Source organism: Gambusia affinis, linkage group LG11, assembly GCF_019740435.1.
Source record: "Gambusia affinis linkage group LG11, SWU_Gaff_1.0, whole genome shotgun sequence".
NCBI lineage: Eukaryota > Metazoa > Chordata > Actinopteri > Cyprinodontiformes > Poeciliidae > Gambusia > Gambusia affinis.
In genome coordinates this window covers 20,057,202-20,079,981 of record NC_057878.1, presented here as the reverse complement: position 1 = coordinate 20,079,981, position 22,780 = coordinate 20,057,202, and the positions used below count along the sequence as shown (strand labels likewise).

The following is a 22,780-nucleotide window of genomic DNA, read 5'->3' as shown; positions in this document are numbered from 1 at the left end:
TAAATGGAAACTTTCTTATTCCCTTTAGGATTGTCCCTTAGGGAAATTGTAACAGTTTTATTACTTTCCTTTAATCAATTCTATTACTCTATATAAGAAAACATTCCATTTGATTAATAGGAGAATACTCAGACCGTAAAAGGTCCACTCCAGATTTTCCTTTTCTAGTTACGTTCAACTGCATATGGCACATAAAAAAATATTGCTGCTTCTCTTTGTTTGGTTCTAACTCAAGTCTACTTTGCATCCCCTCAATCAGAACCAAATATAGAGAAGCAGTATATAGTTTTTAAGCACTACATATGAGGAACAAACTTCCAGAAATAATAATTAAAAAAAACAACAAAAAACAAAAAAACAAAACAGTTTCTTTAAATCAAGGCTTGTTTTGAGCATGAATGACCTTCCTTAATTTCTTTAAATAAAGGGACCTACTCATGTCCTTCTTAATTAGATGAACACAGAGTATATAAAACCTAACAGTTTACAATGAATATTGTTAAGTAGAGACGATAAGGAAAAGTTGAGCAGAGTGAGAATTCAATCCCAAATTGGAGTCTAAATGAGAACTCCACGTCGTCATTTATGTAACAGACGTAATGAAATTTTAAACAACTTTGGCAGAAACATAGATTTAAGGAGTTATTTTTGAAACTGTGCTCTGATGTGGAAAATTATCCTTTCTCAAAGCCAATTCATGATTTGATATGTCAAGTTGGTAGTATCTAGCTACTTCTACTCAGGTACATTTACTTCACAGTTTGTTTTGTCTTTAATACTTCTAAAAGTAGCTTTGCAGCATCATACTTTCAACTTCTGATTGAGTGATGTTATAATAAAGTAGTGCTACTCTAAGTTGAGTACATTTTGTGTGGACCCTATGCTAAGAGGCCATTGGATAACAGACTAGGTTCACCTTGGATAGGGGGCCATTCTTTAGAAGACAATTTTATCTTCCTATTTAATTTTACAGATTTTCATTTTATTCTTTACAAAAATAAATTTTAAACACAAAGTCATATTTTTGTCTGTGGGATTACATAATATTCATAAATTAAACAGATGTTATGATCTAATAGCTACTGAGTACACATGTAGCCTTTTTACCAAATCCTTTTTTATTCTTACAGGAGTAAAACTTTTTGGCTTCTCTGGAAGAGGCCTTAAAGTTGTGACACAACTGAACACTATCCCAACTTCAGTTAAGCTTTCTGTTCATCTTGTAAAACACTCCCAAGCTAAGAGTTTTGATTTGTGTGGCAACAGACAGTTTCGTCCACTAAATAATAGATGTAGCCATCTTCAATATACGCCTCGTTGTCTGAAATTGACCATGCATTTGATTCATTTTGCAGTCCATGTCTATTACTGGCTAAATTCTACCACTAAAAATATCACTGGATGGGAATATGTTTATCTCAAATTGGCGGTAATTAATTTACTCAAAAAGATACTTTTTTGTCTGGATAGTATGAAGCTTACTTGAGATCTGTGCCAGTTTCAGGTACAGCTACTTTGCAAAGCCTCTTTATAATGTGAATTCACTAGCATTAATTGAAGGTGGGACGACTTATTGCTGCTTTGAAGAGTTGTCCACCGTAATTAACAGCAAGCAGAACATTTTTGCATAAGAAGAAAATAAACAGAAGTAGATGGTAGCAAGGGGGCCACTGAGTGGAGGGAAAGTACTAAAATATCATCCTAAGTGTTGTTTTATTTTTTATTTTTTTATTGCATCTATTTGACTATATTTCTGTGCAGACTCAAAGACTATTTTATGTATGATGATTTTATGTCTTTGAAAACAATTTCTCAATTGCAACGTCTCAGTAATTAGAGGCACATGTTGGGCTGTGCTTGGATAGGGAAGCTAGGAAGCCAAACCATTTACCTGGCATGGCTTAGAGCTCAACTGTTTACAAAAATTGCATAATACAGAATGCATGATGTTGGGATGCACACTTTATGTTTACACTACTATAGCTACACCCACACTCCCATCTGAAACCCAATATGCTTCCTATATTAACACCTAAAAATAATAAAATAGCTTTCAACATACTAATGCTCCCTTTGGCTGTTGGAACTGTTATGTCAGTGGTTGGAATCCACTGGACAACTAATGGTGTGGAGCGGTATCTGACATCGAGATCTTAGCAGTAAATCCTTACCCCCCTGAGAGTTGCGGTGCAGGGCTGCTGTGGATCACACCTGACAGATACTTGATGTCAACTCAAAGTCATTGTTGTGCTCTTCAAATTATTCCTGATACATTTTATATCTTGAATTATTTCAGGAATAAATCTCGGTCTTTAATCTTCCTCTGGGCACAAAAAGTAGCGACTGAACAGATGATCTCAGAGGTCACGGGGGATTGTAAGGAGTTAGTAGCTCAGTAATATAACGGTTCATATCATAACGGTTTTTAAAATAATGATTCAATCTTTAAATCAACTGATTATCACAGGTAACCAGTGTAAAAAACAAAAATTTAAGTAACATGATCATATTTGTGGGTTCTGCTGAAGATTCAGCTCTGCTGTGTTTTGAACTAATTGGAAATCAGTTCAATTGGTCTGATTTTGAGGCCGACCAACACATAGAGAATTGACAAGAGACAAAATAGGGTTTGAGCATCAGAGAAAGAGATCACTGATCTTATTTTGGAAAAAATTTCTATTATGATAAAGGTAGTTTTAATACTATTGTTATATAATGTTTTGAGAAACTCAGATTGGAATCTCAAATGACACCAAGGTTCCTGCTCCATGGGTACAACTGAAACTTGAAAAGTTGAGAAACAGTAATGGGATCTCAGTGGGACCAAAACCCAACACCGACATCACTGACATGTTTTCTTCATGGAAACTCTGACTCCATTCAGCCATCACAATTTAGCCTTTATCAGACAGACTAAAGCTTGTCCAACTTTTGAAGACAAATGTTCAACTGCAGACTAACACATGCCAGCCTCTAGGAGAAGTTATGATGCACTTGATTAAGTGTTATTCACTTAATCTCACTCTGGTTATAATGTTATCCCTGATTGTTGTAAATGTTCATGAAGCAGGCAACAAAGATGTGCTGATTTTGTCATCAGCAACAGAGTTTTGAAATTAAATTAGGCGAATGAGCTGAGATAAACTATAAAGATGCTTAACATGACCTGGTTTAAATTTAGCAACACATCTAGAGCTTTTTTAGAATATTTGCACAATCAAGCCCCGCTAAACGAGGTTGGGGGATGTACTCAGTGTGCCAAAGAAACAGAGGAGGAGCTAGGGATCAGATTTAACAGTAGCCTGTGGTGAAATATTTACTTGGCCTAGATTCATATCTAATGAGCTTAAAGAAACACAGTTATGAAAACCAAACCGGAGTTAAATGTTTAATGTTGTGTTGTTGTGAACCACACGAGAGAGACCTACACCCTTCTTTAAATGAGCTCATCATTCTGTTTTCATATACATTTGCTGAGCTTAAACATGGTTTTTATGCTTTTTAATGTGCAACATGGCTGTTGTCCTCTGAATAAAAACAGATGTAAGTATCTTTTTTTAGTCAGATAACATTAGACCAGTGTTTATCCTCTTTTACACATTAGCTGATTGACTTCAAATGTTTTGTGCTTTTTGCCTGTCTTAATTACGCTGCGAAACGTTTTACTGCTATCACCGCTTGATAAGTTTGAAGTCTTCCTCCATGCATAAACAAGGCCTTTCCCAGTTGGAGCTGTTCTGCAATATAGATTTCTCTAATCCATTGTTTGTATGTCTTTTACATTAGTAACTATCTTTTCATGGAGCCTGTTTAAAGACCCTACAACTAGGGGTGGGCACTCCTGGTCCTAGAGGGCCAGTGTCCTACAACTCTTAGATGTCTCCTTGGTCCAACACACTTGAATCCAATAGTTGAATCACCTCCCAAGTGCAGTCAGTTTCTCCAGAGTCCTGCTAATAACCTCATTATTTGACTCAGGTGTGAGTAGAGATACATCTAAAAGTTGCAGGACACCGGCCCTTGAGGACCAGGAGTACCCGACCCTGCCTACACTTAGGGGACCCACACTGCACTTTTCTGGATTTGCAGCCTAAGGCCAATGAAAGAAAATTCAAATAAAACAGGGAGACAAAGAGAGACCCCACTGGTTACAAACCTTGTGATGGGTCTAATATTCTGCCAAAATCCATCATTTTTATGAAAGGCTTTTTGTGGTTTTAGACCTTTTTTTCTTTTTTACTGAACTACATCTGTGCCACTAAAGATAAAGTGAAAGAGCATGAGTTGTTTGGAAATTGCAAAGTGGTTGCTCCTTAGGAAATCCAGCTTAGCAGAATCTGCGGTGTAAAATGGGCTTTTGTTGTGTCAGTCTTTGTTCTGAGTTTAACATTGTTCACAATAATCTGCAATTATGCACCGAAACTCTTGCTATTAAAAGGCAAGTTTGTGCAATTTGCAACTTGTCATTACAACAGAAATCAAAATTTAGAAATAAATTTTGATGGATGAAAAGGAGGAAAGAAGGAAAAAGGGAAGGGGGAAGGAAGGAAGAAAGATGCTTTAGATGTCTCATCAACTGTGATTGATAGTTTTCATACTTCCCTTGTTTTCCAACCACTAAAACTAAATATTCAGTAAGAATACCATTCTTTGATGGAGACAATAATTATCATTGCACAGAGTAAATTTAATCTGCATAACAATCAAGATGTTAGTAGAAGACTGTAAAAGTGGTTTCAAAAACAAAAGTTATTAGGATACTGGTTTGTTAAAAGCACCACTGCTAGCACAGATTTACATGGCAATACATTCCAATACAAAACTTTAACTTCTTTTATACGTAAACTTCTCATCTTGAACTGCTCTGACTGCTTAAAATATTGGTGAGCCCATGCTGTGGTGCCAAGTGGTTAGAAGCTTGCAAGCATAATGCTATGATAATGTGAGTAGAACTTTTCCCTCGAGTATATTTTAGAGCTTCATTGTGAGTTTTAGCAAACTGCAGGTCTTCTCAGACTGCCCAGGTGTGGGGTAAGGATCTTTGAAATTCTGGACAAAGCTTCAGTTATAGCCTTCACACCGTGTTCAGGGAAATCTCTCCGACATCAACAGAATACTAACACCACTCCTCCTTGACATTTAATTGCTTCTACCCATCTTGTTAAACAAGAGCTGTGATTGAGCTCAGTGGAAGTTTTTTTAAATTTTTTTTTTTTTATGCAGATTGCCAAATGCACTCTTTAAGGCACTTTAAGTCCTCCCTAGAAACCTGGGGGAAAAACATAAGGGAGAATTTGCTATCACTGCATTTTCTCGCGCAAAGTGTTCCTAATTGTGTGCTAACAAGGAACTAATTCGAATGTGGACCCATCAAGCAAGCTTTCATGTTTGGGAATTGGATGTAATTCAAGGTTAGAGTAATTGGGAGGCTGATGAAATCTGTCTAAATAATGAAGAATGGTTTAATATTTAGGACAAACTTCTTCCGCTAAGCAGGATTAACAATCACAGGTAATCCTGCTCGGACGCCTCAGTCCTGCGAAATCAATTCAAAGGTCTGCAATAAATCAGCTAGGTGTTCATACCCGTTAAGCTAGCTTTATTTGAAAATGATTTCAATTGGGGTTTCAGCATAAAGGGGGGAGAATATAAATGCAAACCCATTCTTCAATTACTCAATGAGTGAATCTTGTCCCAGACAAGATTTGCCTTAAAATACATTAAATCGACATTACAAAATGTGAAAGAGATCAAGTTGTATGAGAACTTTTTCATTGTTCTGAGTTATAATCACAGAGATCCTTCCCACCCCAACTCACAAAGATGGACACTAAGATTAACATTACTCAACAGAGAAATTACTTGTCCCAGTCTGTTGTTCTACCTATTACAACAACGCATTTTTCCTTTTTTTAAAAAATCACTTCAGTGTCATGGCTGATTAAGAGGCTTTCTGAATTACAAAAAAGAAAAAAAATGTACAACATGCTGAAAGGAAATCTGTCACAAAAATATGTGCATTTTTCCAAATTATAACCAAGTCATCAAAACATTTGTGCTAGTTTTTAACATGTTTTTTGTATGTATTTAGGCCAGAGACAACAATGTGACTCATCACACAGTTATGCTCTGTCTTCGAAGCCCCACTTGCTCCTCACCACCATAAATTATTCATTCAGAGCAGTATGAAAAACCCATGTCAATTAGCCAGGTTTATTTTTTTCTCAAATGAAAAGCAGCGGGTCTCTCTCTTCATGCCAACCAAAGGAGTGATGTGGTGAAACAGTGCATTATTTAGCATTTCTGGTCATGACTGCTCAGACTACATGGCCTCATTCTTCTTTTAAAAAGGAACAAAGGGACAATGTTAGTTATTCTCTTTGATTTGAGCAGGTTTTTCTTTTTTATTCATTTTTAGCAAGGACAGACTCAAGGTTTACCTGCTGTGTTATTATTGCTGTGACTGAATTTAGTTTTAAGCACCTCTTTGTAGGCACTATGTTTCACATATCTTCACTCGTTTCAAAAAATAATTACTGAATGTAATTTTTTTCCATCTGTCTGAGCATGTAAGGTCAGCAACACTACTTCTGCTATGATCAACCTTAAAAAAGCAAGGTATTTGGGACAGACATTTTATTAGTACAAGGGAAAAACAAAGAATAATGAAAAACATATCTGAAAAGCATAGACTGGACACTCCTTGAGAAGGGTCTTACCATACAGTATACAATGCTCCTTTTCCATGTGCTGTCCAAAGTGTCATCCTTTCTGTGCAACTCGGTTCTGTTCAATGTTTCTTGAATTTAAATAGTGTAACTTTAAAAAGAAAAACTGTTTTCTGTCACCAGCATATACACTTTCATATAAATTAACATAAAACCCTTGCTCCTTTAATATTGTCACAGTATTAAAATATAAAAAGTTTTCTAATTTAATCAATGATTAAAGAAATTAATTTAAAGATGTTCTGGCTATGCTTACATCTATTTAGCCCCATCTGCCAAGAAACAGTTTTGATGACAAAAAGTTTTCCCCAGAGTGCCAGAGAGAATTATACATGCTCTCATCCTAGGTGTGGGTATTATATTGATTTGGGTTTTTAAAGATGCATTTCTCAGTATCTTTCAAAAACTAGAATTTTGTTTGAGTTTGGAGTCATTATGTATTTTCTTGATCCACACAATTAAAACTATACGCACATATTCAAATATACACAGTTCCACTAATACTTGAGAAGATGTTCTTAATCAGATTCTACCTTGACTAACTTGTTTTGTAGTAATATTTAAAACAAAAATAAAGAAATAAAGTTATTTTGTTTCCTGGCATAGACCTGGCCTTTAAAACATAGTCTAGATACATTTTGAATAAGGTTAAAGTCCCAATTATTGCAAAGTTTAGTGTTAGTCAGATTTATCATTTACAAAACCAGTTTGTAAATGTGCTTTTAATCTCTGTCTTGAACACCCAGTTGTATCTAAATATGAGCCATCTGACACAAACAGGTTCATCAGAGAGAAATGACATTTATTAAAAAAAGGGTTTTTCATAGTGTGGGGTGTCTCAGCCCTGGGGATGCCAGACCTCTTCGGGATGGCACAGGAAATTAAAATTGAAACAGTAACTAAGGACATTTATCTAACTTAACCAGGCTTATGCCAGAGACAAAATGGATATATTCTTAGTACCTAAAGCTATGGTGCGTCTGGGCCAAGCACAATAAAAAAGAAGTGCATTTATGGAGTATTGCCAAACATAACTTTAAAACTTCTGCCAAAAATAGCGGCTGAATAAATCAGACTGCATTATGCTGGAAGCTACAAAAAATTTTTTTTAAATGTGTTCAAGGTGCAATGTCCTAGAGAAAATCTATCTAAATGTTTTTGGGATGACTTCAATTGAATGTACACAATTGAAGCTGTATGTATAATTTTGGTATTTCAATTAGAGAAAATTGTGTCATTACATTCATCGATCAAAGATATTATTAAATCATGTAAATTCAAAGTTGTGGATGCAATTCCTTTTATGTTTTACTAATTACTGAAGTTTAGCACATTTAGTTAGAAATGGTTGAATGCATATTTAAAAGGCCAGAGTAATATGTGTGTTGTGGTTTTATTCATTATTTTGTTCATGTCCTCTGAAAATTTATTAAATGGACTTTTCAATTTTATTACTGTCTTAAATTACCTGCATGATAAAATGTCAGTTGTGTGTGTGCATATTTCTAACTGAGCAATGGAAAAGAAAATGAACATGATTTTTCCAGCCATGCAACCCAGTGCAAATGTTTAGACATGTAAAAGTTCTTAATACCAGGAAATCAGCCAAGGCTCTCTCAAATACTTTAAACTTTCTTAATTTGTTATGATTATGCCACTTTCATGGTTTAAGCTTTATTTTCATATTTATAAACACTAGCAGAATTACTGGTAGTTTGGAGGTGTTTGTTACACAGCAGGGAGTATTTTCCTTTTTATTCCTCCGTTTAAAGAACATTAAGTTCAGCTTTGAGGTAGCAAATATTTCCAAAATCTTTGGCATCATAAAAAAAGTTTATTTATTTACCGTACTTCACTTAAATTGAAAGGTTTCATTTTGTCCACCATATTGTCTTTTATTCCACAATACTTTGGTTCATTTCTGGAGGTTTTCAAAGCGATGGCACACATAACAAAACCTTTCTGTGTTTGCTAATTATAACAGAATATGATTAGATTTAATCAGGCCACACTTTAATCAAAGGTGGATTTGCAAACATCATGATCGAGACATAAGCTTCTATCAGCGAGTTGTCAGCAAACAGCCCTGTTGCTTAGTAACTGTGCCTGCAGTGAATCATGACTCTAATGGCCCTGGACTGCTCAGGTAGAATTAGTTCAACTAAGGAGAAATTGAAAAAAAAAATACATTAAATGAACTTAAATGTTATTTTTGTCTTCATGAGATGGAGAATGTGGACACATCTGTAGCTGTCAAAACTGTTGAAGTAAAACCTAAAGTGTTTTATCTTGTTATTAATCAAAATCCATTTGTCAAAGGTTATTTGTCAACACATCTAAAATACAGAGATACTTGATAAACTGGAAATTTGAGGTATTTACGGTGAGGTATGAGTTTATTAAAGAAAACAAAACAAAAACATTAAACTATGTCATTTCAGTCATTAAAAAAAAATATTAAGTTGTTTTCCTACAATATAATGGCCTACATAAAGAGTCAGTTCTCAGCAAAAGGATTTTTGTCAATGTATTGTTGCACTAGACTTTTGCATTGTCTGTCATTTTGACTGACAGCCTCAATCTCCCCCCCCCCCCAAAAAAAAAAAAACATCAATTTTTAAAATGATATCAATGACATATGTTCAACTACACTTAATTTTTATTCTGTTTAATTAACGTCAAGTTTGAAAAAGTAGATGGATACATGCAGGTTTTTCTTCACAATAACAAAAAATGTTAACTGTGGCTACAATAACTACATATAAACATTGAAATTACACAACACTGGAAAACTGGAATTACAGCAGACACTTCTGCCACAGCTTTGAAATCAGGGAACCTTTCTTCAACTGAAATGACCAGAAGTCGGACCAAGTGTTTTTCCAATCCAGCAGGCTCTTATTTCAGCTCCTTTTGGACCAGTGCTTCAGCATTGAGTTGACTGTCTTGGTCAGAGATGATACTCAGATGAGATTTTTATTTGATTGATTGACAGTTACTTTCATAATGCAGCTACTCTATGTGCCATGTTGAAAATGTCTGCCCATCTAGACCAGATGGTCAGGTGTGTTAATTGGAATCCTTCACAATGACAGATGGCCTTCAGATTTTTCCATTGCAGCTTCATGAAATGGTCAAAGATGGCAAATAATCTGATCCTTTTTTAAAACACGCTTCCAGTTCTTTCCAGTGAAAGAAAAAGAGAATTTTCATCGGCATCCCTACATCTGTAAATGTATAGGTAAAATATGCGATATGGATGTCTCTTATATGTAGCAGAAGTGTCTATGGCTGAAGTTTAAATATTCAAAATTAGATTGAACACAGACATACAAGACAAGAGAGATTATTCTCTATCTCTCTCTCTTGTAATACAAGCAGATCTGACACAAGGTCTCATTTTCAAGAGCAACCAGCTTTTTATGAGAGTTTTGACAATTATGAAGAAGAGGAAGAAAAGAAGAAATATTTAAAACCGACACAAAATAGGGTGGGAGGGGAAGTAATCAAGTTTTAATCCATATCCATTTTCTTCAAAACAGTCTCAGTTTTAAAGACAGAAATTTGAGAATGTGAGAAATGATTTTGTGGTCAAACACACAAACGGTGAAGAAAACAAACAAATTAAATAATAACTCAGGTATCATTGCATATTTGTGGAAATTTAAATGTATTGAGCTTTGTTTACATAAAAGGTCATTTTATAAATAAAATAAAAATAAAAGAATTTCTATACACAAACCACATCTAAATATTTAACCAGAGTATTTGTCCTCAAATTCAAATCACAGGGCTAGAATGTTCCACTTGAAATCGTTAAAATGTAAATAATCTTCCTATAGTTTATTGTATTAGGATAAAATAATCAGAATAAAAAAACAAAAACAAACATCCACACACAGCTAGCTTATCTACAGTAATTGCATCATCTCACAAAAAAAAAAAAAAAAAAAAAAAAAAAAAATCATAAACAACAACAAGCAAAATTAAGTCTTCAAAAGTAACATGCTAAATTCAGTAGTTCAGAAAAATGTGAATCATTAAGACTTGAGTGGTTATTGTTAGTATTTTTTAAGTAATATTCTCCAGGACTACAGATTTGTCAATTTTTTCTAATGAATAAGAATTCATACCAAGTTAATTAACTAGCCCTTGAAAATCTACCAATTTATGTCAGAGTAACAAATGCACAATGTAAACGTTTTAATGGGCTTTCTTGGTAAAAGCCTGTTCTATTTGAGGATGTTTCTAAAAATTTTCGTTCTGGCATCCTGTGGAGTATTTATAGGATCCAACTGACCAGATTTAGTACTGTATATTTTTATATTTGAAAGATCTTATGATGATCCTGGTGTTATTTTATTCGAATGTATGCATTTTGAGTTTCTGTAGCCTCGTTATATTGGGAACGATCTCACCTACGCCTTTTTTATAGCTAAATCAAAGATGCATGCAAAAGAAGGAGGCTCTATCCTCGCTGACTGTCTCCTTTTGGTTGGCTATCCTTCTGTCGGTAATGGAAGAGGCTTGTTGTATCAAGATCGCCTGCATAACGTATAGCTTCAGCAAACAACTTGACCACCTATGGAACAGAAAATGATCATTTTCTTGAAAACCACGATACAAAATAAGTTAACCAATACAAAACCATGATACAAAATAAGTTAAATGAAATAATTTCCCTTCTCTGGTGACATAACTTTAACTGACCTGATAATTTGTAATGAGGGGAACACCATGATCAACAGCCATTCTGCGGATCAGGAAGTTATCCTTCAGATGTCGCGTGTTGTTATTGGGCAAGTTCACAACCAGGTCAATATGACCCTGACTGATCAGTCTACAAATTGATACAAAAACTCTCAGTAACAAAAGAAGAAACATTTTAAACACTTAAAACACTAATTACGCAGAGCTTTCAGACAAAGTTAGTTAATAAAAGTGCAGTGAATATTATTCACTGATTAGAGATGTTATTTTAACTAATTTGTACTACATGGAAAAATCCCATGAGTGATGAGAATACATTGGTATCATTTGCCTGATGAAAGGATTTGTTTTGACGGAATGTCAGTTTCTAAGTGCTTCCATGGGTAAGATCTGATCTGTTCTAATGTCAAACTAAAAGACAGTGAATAATTTCCCTAAGAACTCTTCTCTTGTCTTTAATGAATTAGAAAAGTACAGAGATTCCAGTGACGACTCCTAGCGTTTGGGAGGAGAAGTGCAGTGAGTGAGCCAAAAGTAAAACACTAAAAAGTCTAAAAGTATTTTTAGGGCCTCAATAGTTTCAAGTTTTTTTGCCCTCATAGTCATCAGTCATCAAATGTTATTACTGACAAAACAGTTAAATAATTTGATAACTAGTAAGAAATTCTATGTATTTCTATGTATTTTATGTATATGTTATGGTATGGTAGAGCATGCCATATTTACATTACAATACTGTGGACTGGTTTGTCTTCCAAAAGTCCTTGGAAGATTGTAGCAGTGCATAGAATCATAAACTATTTAAAATAACAGGAGAGTTTATATAAAATTCTGCTGCCCTTCAAAGGGCAGTGACAGTGCTACATTTCTCTAGGTTTCTTAAACCTAGAGAAATGTTGGAGGTGACAAAGTGTTGCTCAGTTGGCAATGCAGGAAATGGCAAGTATTGCCTTCAGGACAGCCTATAATTTTACCACCTTTAATTTAGTTAAAAACAAATATTTCTTAGGTATTTACCCACGGAATGTGTATATTATCTAAGTTAAAGGTTTGACTTAAAAAAAAAATTATTTTAGAGATGGGAGACACACATTTGTATTGCTGTAATAATGCCATTATATATAAAGTAAATATATCCAACCTTTTTATACTGGGCAATGTTGTGTTTCCTTCTTTTTCAGATGGCCAAGCTACTGGAATGGCAGGTACATCATTCACACACAACCAGGCTGAGGTTGCTTCAGTAGCATAGAGCTGAGTGGAAAATTCAGCAAAATCATTTTTTTATTTTCTTTTGTTTATTTTACCAATCTCCTAATCAACTAGTGTTCCATCTGTAAAGTAATGTCTGATTTTCAGCAAATGTCTTGTTAGCTGTGTTTTATACAAACTGTCAGGTCTCACCTTGAAGCCTTCTTCTTTCAGCTGATGTGCCGTGGCAAGAAAATTCGGTCGGAAAGAGTGCTGCAAGGAAAGACCAATTGTAGGGAATAACATTAACACTGAGCTTCTAATAATCACAAGTTTTTCATCCTTAACTCTTAGTACTTATATACTGCTTCATTCTTCACACTGAAGTGCCTGGTATATTTTATATCACCAATTTTCTTATTACTTATTAAAAAACAATCAAAACACAATTTAAATGTATTGCAAAGAATAATTTTGTTTTACCAAAAATGATAGTGATTAAATATTGAACATCAGTTCCTATTCATGCTGATTTCAAGGGCACTTTATAGAACTAATGTTTGTGAATTGATACTCATGTAATCATGGTTAAAGTAATCTATTAAGTGTAAACCTGAATTACATTATTAGTATTGTCCTTTGAATGATGGCATAATTGCACTACTAAAAATGTGACCTCTCTTAATGAGACTTACCTGTATAAATAAAGATGAAATTAAAAAAGAGAATATAAGTCAAATAATTTTTGTGGTAACATTGCACATTATGTCTGTGCATGCCATTGAAAGACACCAACAGCCAAATGTATCTGTTCATAGGTTGTGAATGGCTGTACTGAGCAAGAATCGACAGTCTATAAGTTAAAAGTGCAGCTCTTATTATGTAATAAATCCTCTGTGAAAGAGTGTGTTTGATTTTTTTTTTTAAGATAGACATCGGATGGTGAACCTTTTCTCTTCACCTGAAGAGTATTTTTAATTTTATTTTTCTTTTTTTTTTGGATTGTTCAGAATAATAATAAACCCGACTTATCTTCAGCATCTTTTAATTTATCATAATTACAAAGAGGCTTCTGAAGCTCCTGTGTTGCTTATTTTAAATAATACTTCTTGCTCTCAAAGATATTCAAAGCAATTAAAAATTCACACACAAAAATTCTGTGGTGCTTTAAATGACGATGCCTGTAAGCTTCTCAGTTTTCTGACTACAAGCTTTGATTCAAATCCAGGATCTTCTTACTAACTGCTCCACCATGCAGGCCTAATCCATTTCTTTAAAATCGTTTACAAGTTATTAAAAGTCACAGCAGGGCTTCTGCAGTGTCTGGTTTATCAACCTAAAATATTGTAGCTTGAAAATAGCAGAAACAATTGTCTTTGTACTCAAACTGATCATGTCGCTTACCATCTTAGATGTTTCATGATGTTTCAAAACCTTTAGACCATGTGTCATGCGAAGATTTCGTTAGGATTTCGACCCACTCAAAGTTAAGTTACACGTGAGTACTTCTTTTATACATAAAAAAAATAAAATAAAACCGCAGAGCTAGCACTAATAACCTAAACGTTTTAGAGCACTTGCGCAAAATGTACGCACCTCGATTTGTATGTCAAGGTGCATAAAAATCACCTTGTTGAATGTGACGTGCTGTTTGAGGTGAACAGAACAGAAGGAATGTAGAGCTGTAGGAGGATGTTGTTACCTGAATTCCAATCAGGATGCCCTTCTGTGGCAGCTTAAAGCCTGTGGAGAGGATGGCCTTCAGAAACGCTGAATAAATGTTTGGTCCAAAACAAGCTACCTAGATTAAGACAGAAATGGAACCATTTCAGAACTGTTTGAATACCTGATTACAAATGGATTTTTAGAAAAAAAAAGAATAACAATAGAATCAAGTTGGATAACTGCAGCCTGCTTACTTCTCCAGTGGAAGCCATCTCACAACGAAGAACAGGGTCTGCATCCCTCAGTCGCGGCCAAGAGAACATTGGTGCCTGGAATAAGCAGATGCACTCAATTTGAAGAAATAGGATGTCCCAGCATGTGAGCCACTGTTATGCTTGATTGCTGCTTTTGAAATATGTTCGTTATAGCAGCTTGTGGACTTATAAAAAAGTTTGGTCAGCAGGAATACTTAAAGTAGGGCAGTACAAAAGCAATTTTCTAAGATTTTCATTCTAAAAACATACAATTCACAAATCAAAAAACAATTTCCATTTTTAAGTTTCTATAGCTCTTTAAAATCATCTATTCATTCTCCTTGACACTTGCTGTGTCAATTGCTGGAGGTTGACGTTTGCTGGAGGTTGTATGTAACTTTAAAAGTATCACAATGTGTGGCTTTCTCATCTGAAAGATCATCTTCTGTGTTGTAGATTAAAGTGAGTGTCAGGACTCACTGTCAAATGGCAAATTTAATGGGCCAATTGTTTATTCTGTGATCTATAGGTTAAAACACTTAAAACACATGGGCTGGCTTATTTAAGGAGTAAATTGAAATTCCCAACATACCTTTCAATTTAATCTTGCAATGATTACATATAATTGTTGCAAGGATCAAGAGGACAAAAGAAAAGAGTTAAAACCAGTTCAAAAGTCCAACAACATTTGACTTGTAAAGTTTGGTAGAGCAGACGCAAATCAAGATCTACACTTTAAAAGTATTTAAAAAGAAATGAAAACAACACTAACAACAAAAACTTCTGTAGAATGATTAAAACAAAGCAAGTAAAGAGAATAAGCGAGAAAGACAACAGTAGAACAGGAATAATTGAAAAGAGATTGAAAAGGAAAGGGAACAGGGAGGAGAAAGAAGTACAAAGAGAAGGAAGGGAAGAAGATACAATTGTGGCAATAGAAGATAAGATCAGAAGAAGAGCACAAAGAACAGAAAAGTGTAGAAAGAAGCAACAGCAAACTCGCTATTGTATTAAACAAAAAATGTAGGAAAAGTCGAATGTCATTTGGGAAGCCATTCTTTTTCTCCATTTAAAAATTGCAGAACCCTTATTACCTTGAAGAGAGCAAAAGGTGGTGTGCAGTTGTGCAATTTAAGTGTCCATTTACATACACACACACATGCACGCACCCACACACACACAAAGAGGGAGGGATAGACGGACACACAGGCAAGGGCCACTGGGGGAAATTCATCCTTGAAGCAGGCTATCTAATCAGTAAATGTAATGTTAGCATGCTAATGTAAGAAGAGGCGAAGAAAAGCAAAGGGAATGCACACAGGGAACCAGAACAGCTTATCGTGCCTTTGTTTAAAGAGTCAGAGACAGGCGGGCATGTAACGAAGAAAGAAAATGAAACAGGGGGATGAACATGTACAGAGGGAATAACAATGAGAGTGAACTTTCTTTTAAAGCTTATGAAAGTGAAAACGGTTGACTAAAGGACATATATAACCATTTTAACTAGCTAACCATCACAAACCAAAGGAACCAAATTTACAGGAGGTTCTTCTCAGCCGTTAAAACAACAACAACAAAAATAACCTTGAGTAAAAATGTGAAAGTGCAAATGCACAAAAAGACATGCAGAAACAAAAGTCAGAGAACCAGTTAGAGCAATGAGTACTTGCATCTGTCATGCCAGCTTGAGTGAAAGCTTTCTTACGTTTTAAATTGTACTTCAGTAACAAATATGCACTTAGGAAATTACATGATTTTCTGTCACAATAACCAAGACTTCTAAACCAAAACATCAAGCCACACCAGCACATATAAGCAGGACTTCCTAATTCCCCAATTCCATGCTGACTGCCCTCTCCTGAGCATTACCGAGAGGCTTCAAAGAATGCACAATGTTATCATGGGACACCAGATGTGCTAATGAACAGAGCATTATTGTCCAATGCATGTTGGAGGTGGGAGTGGTAGCAGTTCAAATCTCTCAATACTCACACTAAATGAAAAATTCTTATGCTTCCATTTGTGCTGATAAATATGGAAAATATAAAGGCATGACATTTTAATCCTGTGGGTTTTTTCACACAATTCTAATAATATACAACCATAAAAATACTCAAATGTCATCTACCAAACAATTTAAATTGACAGTAAATAATTTTTTGAGAGGTTCTATCTCACTTCATATTTATTTTCTAAATATTAACAGGTAAGGTTAATGCACAAGGTAGATTTAAGGTTAAAGTTCATCTATCCATAGTCTGCATCCAGTTGTCCTTGGGTTGATGGGTGCTTGTGTGAGGGAGGGGAGTAGCAGGGCGGGATGGTGGTCAAGCCTACCTCCAGCAGTCATTGGACGAGAGGCAACATGCAACCTAGATTTAAAGTAGGCATTTTAAATGTTCTCATTGGAACACATATACATATTTTTCACTTAAATATGAGAATAGGTGGAGGAAGTGATAGATGACGGCGATTGAAAGGAGACTTTCAAACCCTAATGACTTGAAGCTCATCACCAAGATAAATCATCAAAATACATGTGGTTAAGTTCAAGTTTTATTTGCTAAGGCTGCCGAATGTAAAACCAGTTCATTGCGTCATTAAAAAAGCAAATGTTGCATACATTTTACTGAATGCATTTTTTTTTTTCATTTTTTAAAATTCTAAATAACTAATGAAATCTTGGAGACAAAGCAATAGCACACAGACAGATTTGTAAAGTAATGAAGTCCAGGTTTATTTTTTATACAGTTTTCTTTTAAGTTTCTGTTTAGAAGATCAAATCATTTAACCTGTCGAATGTATAAATAGATTGAAGTCACACAACAGGGACTTGTTAGTGAAAATGAAAAGAAAGAAGCTTCATAAAAGGCAATGTCAGATGAAAGAAAATGGGCAGCAACATAGAGGTTATTAGGGAATAAGGCAGACAAATGAGAATGATCGCTCAGGATGGCGATAACCTGTGCCTTGAGATGACACAGTGAGGATGAAGGCTGTGAGAGATTAAATATTGATCAAGCACACTTCTGACTATTTAGAATAGAGACATTGCAGAGTGTTTACAGTGCCTTCCTGATGTTATGGTACTCATAAAGTGATTAACAAAAGAAAAATTTATATTATTTTGCTTAACAGCTGTAATACATTGTGTCGGGGTTTCTAGCAAAGTGCTCTTTGGTTGAGAGTATGAAGTATGTATCATTGACTTTGTGTAAACTCCAGAAAGCTTTCTAGTCAGGCACCTGGAGAACTTAGTGCTTCTATTAATATTCCTCACCAATGTGCAGAATGGAAATTGAAAACTTTTGGTCTGAGGGTGTGGGAGTGTGGGATTGTACCTGCATGATTGGTTCCAAACTACAACCATTGTTACAGCAGCTCTGTTGTAATTAGACTAAGAAATTATTTTTGATGAAAAAATTGCTTTAGGGCATCTGGGGAGAAGTAATCTCTCCCATACCAAAGCAACGCAAGACTCCCATTCAGAAAGAAAACTGTACATACTTCTCCCCTCTTCAAAGTTATGGAGAGGGATGTAGCAGTAATTAGCAGTACGTAGTCTTTTGTTACGTGATCAAGTAGAAACTGTTTTAGTGGAACACACAGAACCTATTAACACATCATACATGTAAAAACTCATCTTCCGCCATTTCCAAAAAATATTCTGAACAGACAGAAGATATGCGAAACAATTATAGAGACGTCTAAAGCAAGTTCAAATCCATTTTTATAAAAGCAGCTGTTACCTTAAATTGATGATCACTTTTGTGACAAGGGCCACAGAGTTTTGCAATATGGTGTAATCGCAAGTACTTGAAGATCACATTAGGAAAGGCTCAGTCCTTCCATTAAATCTGGTTGGAGCCCCAGTTGCTCATGTGTAAACATTGCTCATAACAAAACATTGTCAGTATATTGAAGCTGTCCCCTTTTGCAACTTCCCAGGACTTAGCCTTCCATTTTTTCAAGTCTTGCCACATATTCTCAATTTAACTTAGGTCTGAACTTTGACTGGACCATTGTAACTCCTGAATAGGCTTTAATGTAACCATTCTATTATAGCACTGACTTTTTGGGTGATGATTTACCTGCTGAAACATGATCCTGGATCTCAATCTCAAGTCTTTTGCAGTTTCTAATGGATTTCATTCCTCTATTTAGCTTCAGCATTCATCATAATTAATCTTCCTATTAAGTCTGACTTTTAAGTAGACTTTTTGCCCTTACTTAAGAAAACATCCCCAAAGCATGATGCTGCCACCATTGTAATTCACTGAAGGGTTGATGTGTTGAGGATATTGTGAAGTGTTGATTTTAGGGTCTGCATAACATTTTCCATGTCAGTCATAAAAATTAAGATTCCTTAGGAGGTTTGCATCAAACATGACTCTCTGGGCCTTCCTCTCACCATTTTTTCCATAAAGGTTGGTTTTGTGGAGTAGAAGTCAATTGTCTTGTTGACAGATTCTCCCACCTGATCTATGGATCGCTGCAGCTCCACTAGAATTTCCTGCTGTTACTGCTGAGTCACGATTGTGCAATAAATTGGGTACACCATGCACAGATCACCAGTCTACCCAAAGGTATTTTATTTTGTCTGACCAAAAATGCATTTCTGTATTTGACTATAAGGGCAACTATCCCCTTTCCAAACCCTAACACATATTTTACCCACCTATATCATCAGCATTTTTAAGGTCTGACTCATCCTTGTAATATGGAAGCTTTGGTCCTAATAAAGGGCAGAAACACTTAAAGAAGAGAAAGCTCTTATTCCAGAGTGTATTTTTTCCCCAAAAGAACAAGACTTTCATAAGTCGAGAGAAGTGGTTAATGGTTAACATGGCTTTTTTCCTCTAAATAACAACCTCTTAGACCAAAAGCAGAGTCAAATGGGACACGTGAAGGGACACTTGAAGATGATTACTACTTAGGGCTCACTATAAAAACCACCATGGCTCACTACAAAGGCAATGTGGCTGAAAATATGTCAACTGACTCTGCAGAGGAACACTTGATGATTTGATGACAGCTGTATCTCATTCTAACCAAAGTAAAATGGAGTGCAGGCAATTTTGAAAAAAAAAAAAAGAGGGACAGAAACAGAGCATTCTGACCTGCCACAGAACCTTTTAAAGACTATTGATTAAGCTGAATGGGTACCAGGAATGCTCCACTGACTGCCTGGAACTCAAATAGGACAACAAATAAAGTATGATTACAAAACTGCCCTGTACCTGCACTGTGTACTTGTCAATGTGTCCATTCTGAACTTAATTATCAGTACAATCAGGAGGTACAAGGGGACATGCAATTTTCATTTAGACAAATACTCTCATGCTATGAGAGTTTCCAAATATATATATAATTTATTTGTGATCACAAGTTGTTTTTGTAGTTTTTAATAAAGATATCAGCAGGATTATTATTTTAATTATAGTTACATTTTTATCAATTTGATCTAAATCAACAAACTGTAGCTTTTCTTTGAAGATCACCCTGCATTTACTTATTTTAAGAGTTATCCCTCCCTCAGTGATAGAGGAGTTTGAGTGTCCCAATGGTCCTCACATACACTGTCAAGGGTCTCATGCCCTGGCAGGGTCACCCAACGCAAATGGTTTCTATATGAGCAATCAGGCAAAGACTCCTTGTGATCAGCAATGCCAGTAGAAACAGGGTTCCCGTTGCCCTGGGAACTTCCCGCATAAGTGGAAGACAATCAATGGAAGAGTTACCGTGACAGTTCCTGAGCTGAGATTGCAAAGAAAAAAAACAAACTGTTGTGTTTTAGTGGGACATACATAGCTGCACAGGTTTTCCAGACCATTTGACTTTGAATTTAAATTTAAAATGCATCATATTGTGCAATTTAGATTTACTTCAGGGACAAATTGATAAGTATTCAAAGTTGGTTTTCATGATTGAGTGGCTGATTAAAAGTACTAATTAAATGCTGCTTTTAAATTCCACAATGAGGCTGAATTTGCTTTATTACACCGAGATGTTTTTATGAAGCTTTGCATCTATGTATAATAAATAAAAAGTTTAACATTTACACATTTATATATATATATAGTATACATTTATATATATATAGTATTTGATGTATTATTATTTATTATCAAATCCTAATAATGTGACATTTTATGAAGAGTCAAAATACAGAATACTTTAAGAAATCTTTGTAGGATTTACTCCTTACCTTGATTCCCACATAGTCTACAGGAATGATTGGTTTCTCCAGTGAAGGCAGGCAGGATTCATTTAAAGGCTCTCCCACCATCACTTTTGTAGCCACGTTGATAAAGTCCACACCGATTGTTTTTGATACAAAAGGAAATGATCGTGATGCCCGCAGATTGCACTCTATCACCTACAAGGGGAACAGAATATACACAACTTTTGTTAGAAAAAGTTAAAGCTTGAAATTATTCCAGCCTACTGTGTGCTTCAGAGTAGCCTAGATGTTAAATTTGGAGAGCTACACTAAATTAATTCAGGACCATACTACGCTTATAGCCCAAACGCATACACATAGGATATGTACAGTATGTGCACTGGAGCTGAAACATCAAAGATGAAAGCATTACTGATCATTAAATCTCTCCAGCTTGACAAATCATTCTGAACATGAAGTGATTTCAATTTGTAAGTGAATTGCATTTGCTGCAGCATGATCTGAAAATGTCAACCTGTCATTTGATCATACCAGCGGACATATCACCTACCATGACATCATTGCCTTTAACCAGAAATTGGGTGTTAAAGGGCCCTGAAATCTCAAACGCTTGTGCAATTTTCCGGGTGGCAATTTTGACCTGAAAGCAGCAAAAAGGAGAATATATATTCAGAAAAAATATGAGGTTGCCTTTTTCGTGTTTCATCACATATGAAATGTAATTAGGGATATTTTGAGTAGACCCCCCACAACAAAAACAAAACTTTGAGCTAAAGCATGCGATAAGAAGCAAAGACCTTTGATTCCCTTATAGCCTAAGGAGGATGCAGTGAATTATTATGGTTTAAAATACAAAGTTAGCAAACCAATCCTCTATTTTGTCATTTCATATGGTCCTTACTTTTCTTTGACTAGGAACAATATGTTCTTCTGCTCTCATTCAGGCTGTTACATTACCTTTAAGGTCTCAAGGCGAAACAAGAAAGCACTAATATTTCTTATTTATTTTTTTGCTTTGTTTTTTAATTACACACCCCGGAGTAGAATCTGACTGTAGTTTGGTGACCTGATCTGTCTAATTAGGGTTCTGCATAATCACCAGAAATAGAATTATATTACATAATTTGTAATACTACTGGCTAAATGCCCCAAACAACAACAACAAAAAAAAAACAAAACAAAAAACAGAAATGGCAATGTCAGCAATAGCTCCAATGTTATGAGATACACAGGAAGGCAGGTGGCAGAAATGACTCAAGAGCGACTACAAGCTTATAAAGGGATTAAATTGAAAAGTTGCTTTTATGCCTCAAACCACAAGACTTAAAATAAAGTAATGGGGGGGAAATGGTCATTGGTCCTCAGAGGATCACTGCCCTGCAGTGTTTAACTCACCATTAGCTGGTGTGGTCAGAGCTCACAGATTCTATCAAGATGCTAGTGGATGGTTTTAAAACTGAAACGGCAGCTTAAATAATTGTGTATTGGGGAGTGACGATTCCAAAGGTTTTTCAGACTGAGTTTGAATTTCATATGCTTCATATGGCTCTAATTTGGGTTTTGTTTTTTAGTTTTAATTTTTTTCAAAAAAAAAAAATCTAGAATGAGCATGCAGCGTTTCTTTTATGACTGTGTGTGGCTTATTAGCGCTGATTAAATTCAGTTTTTTTAACATTTTATAATGAGTCAGTTTCTGCTTGTTTACAGCAGGAGCTCTAACAAGTTTTTGTATTTATGTAGAAAACAGATTCATATCATTTTCTCTTTTTTTATTTATTGGACTCATTTATTTCACAGGGTGGAATTATTATACAACATACAACTGCTCTGATTAAAAATACAAGAATTATTCTGAGTTTGTTTGCATTTTCTATAAACTTACCAACAACCTTATTAGCTACACCTTTAAATACGGGGTTAGTTTTGTCTTCAGAATTTTCCTGGATTCTACAAATTATTGAAAAACTTCTTTGGAGAGTTTTGGTTGCAGTTCAAAAGACAACATCATTTGTTGGCTGCATACATATGGTCTAAATCAGTCATTCCAT

At 35.2% G+C, this 22,780-nt stretch overlaps 1 protein-coding gene across 1 annotated transcript in view; it reads right to left on the bottom strand.

Annotated features, from left to right (window-relative positions):
• Positions 1-9,392: 9,392 nt before the first annotated feature.
• The window catches only part of cps1 (carbamoyl-phosphate synthase 1, mitochondrial), a 53,328-nt gene continuing 39,940 nt past the window's right edge, over positions 9,393-22,780 (bottom strand). Inside the window, exons 32-39 of the mRNA XM_044130858.1 lie at positions 21,283-21,372; positions 20,757-20,927; positions 14,549-14,623; positions 14,332-14,430; positions 12,843-12,902; positions 12,580-12,692; positions 11,439-11,568; positions 9,393-11,310 (exon numbers count right to left, since the gene is read on the bottom strand). Of these exons, the coding sequence (XP_043986793.1) occupies positions 11,197-11,310; positions 11,439-11,568; positions 12,580-12,692; positions 12,843-12,902; positions 14,332-14,430; positions 14,549-14,623; positions 20,757-20,927; positions 21,283-21,372 (852 nt within the window). The 3' untranslated portion in view covers positions 9,393-11,196. The remainder of the gene's footprint in view (positions 11,311-11,438; positions 11,569-12,579; positions 12,693-12,842; positions 12,903-14,331; positions 14,431-14,548; positions 14,624-20,756; positions 20,928-21,282; positions 21,373-22,780) is intronic.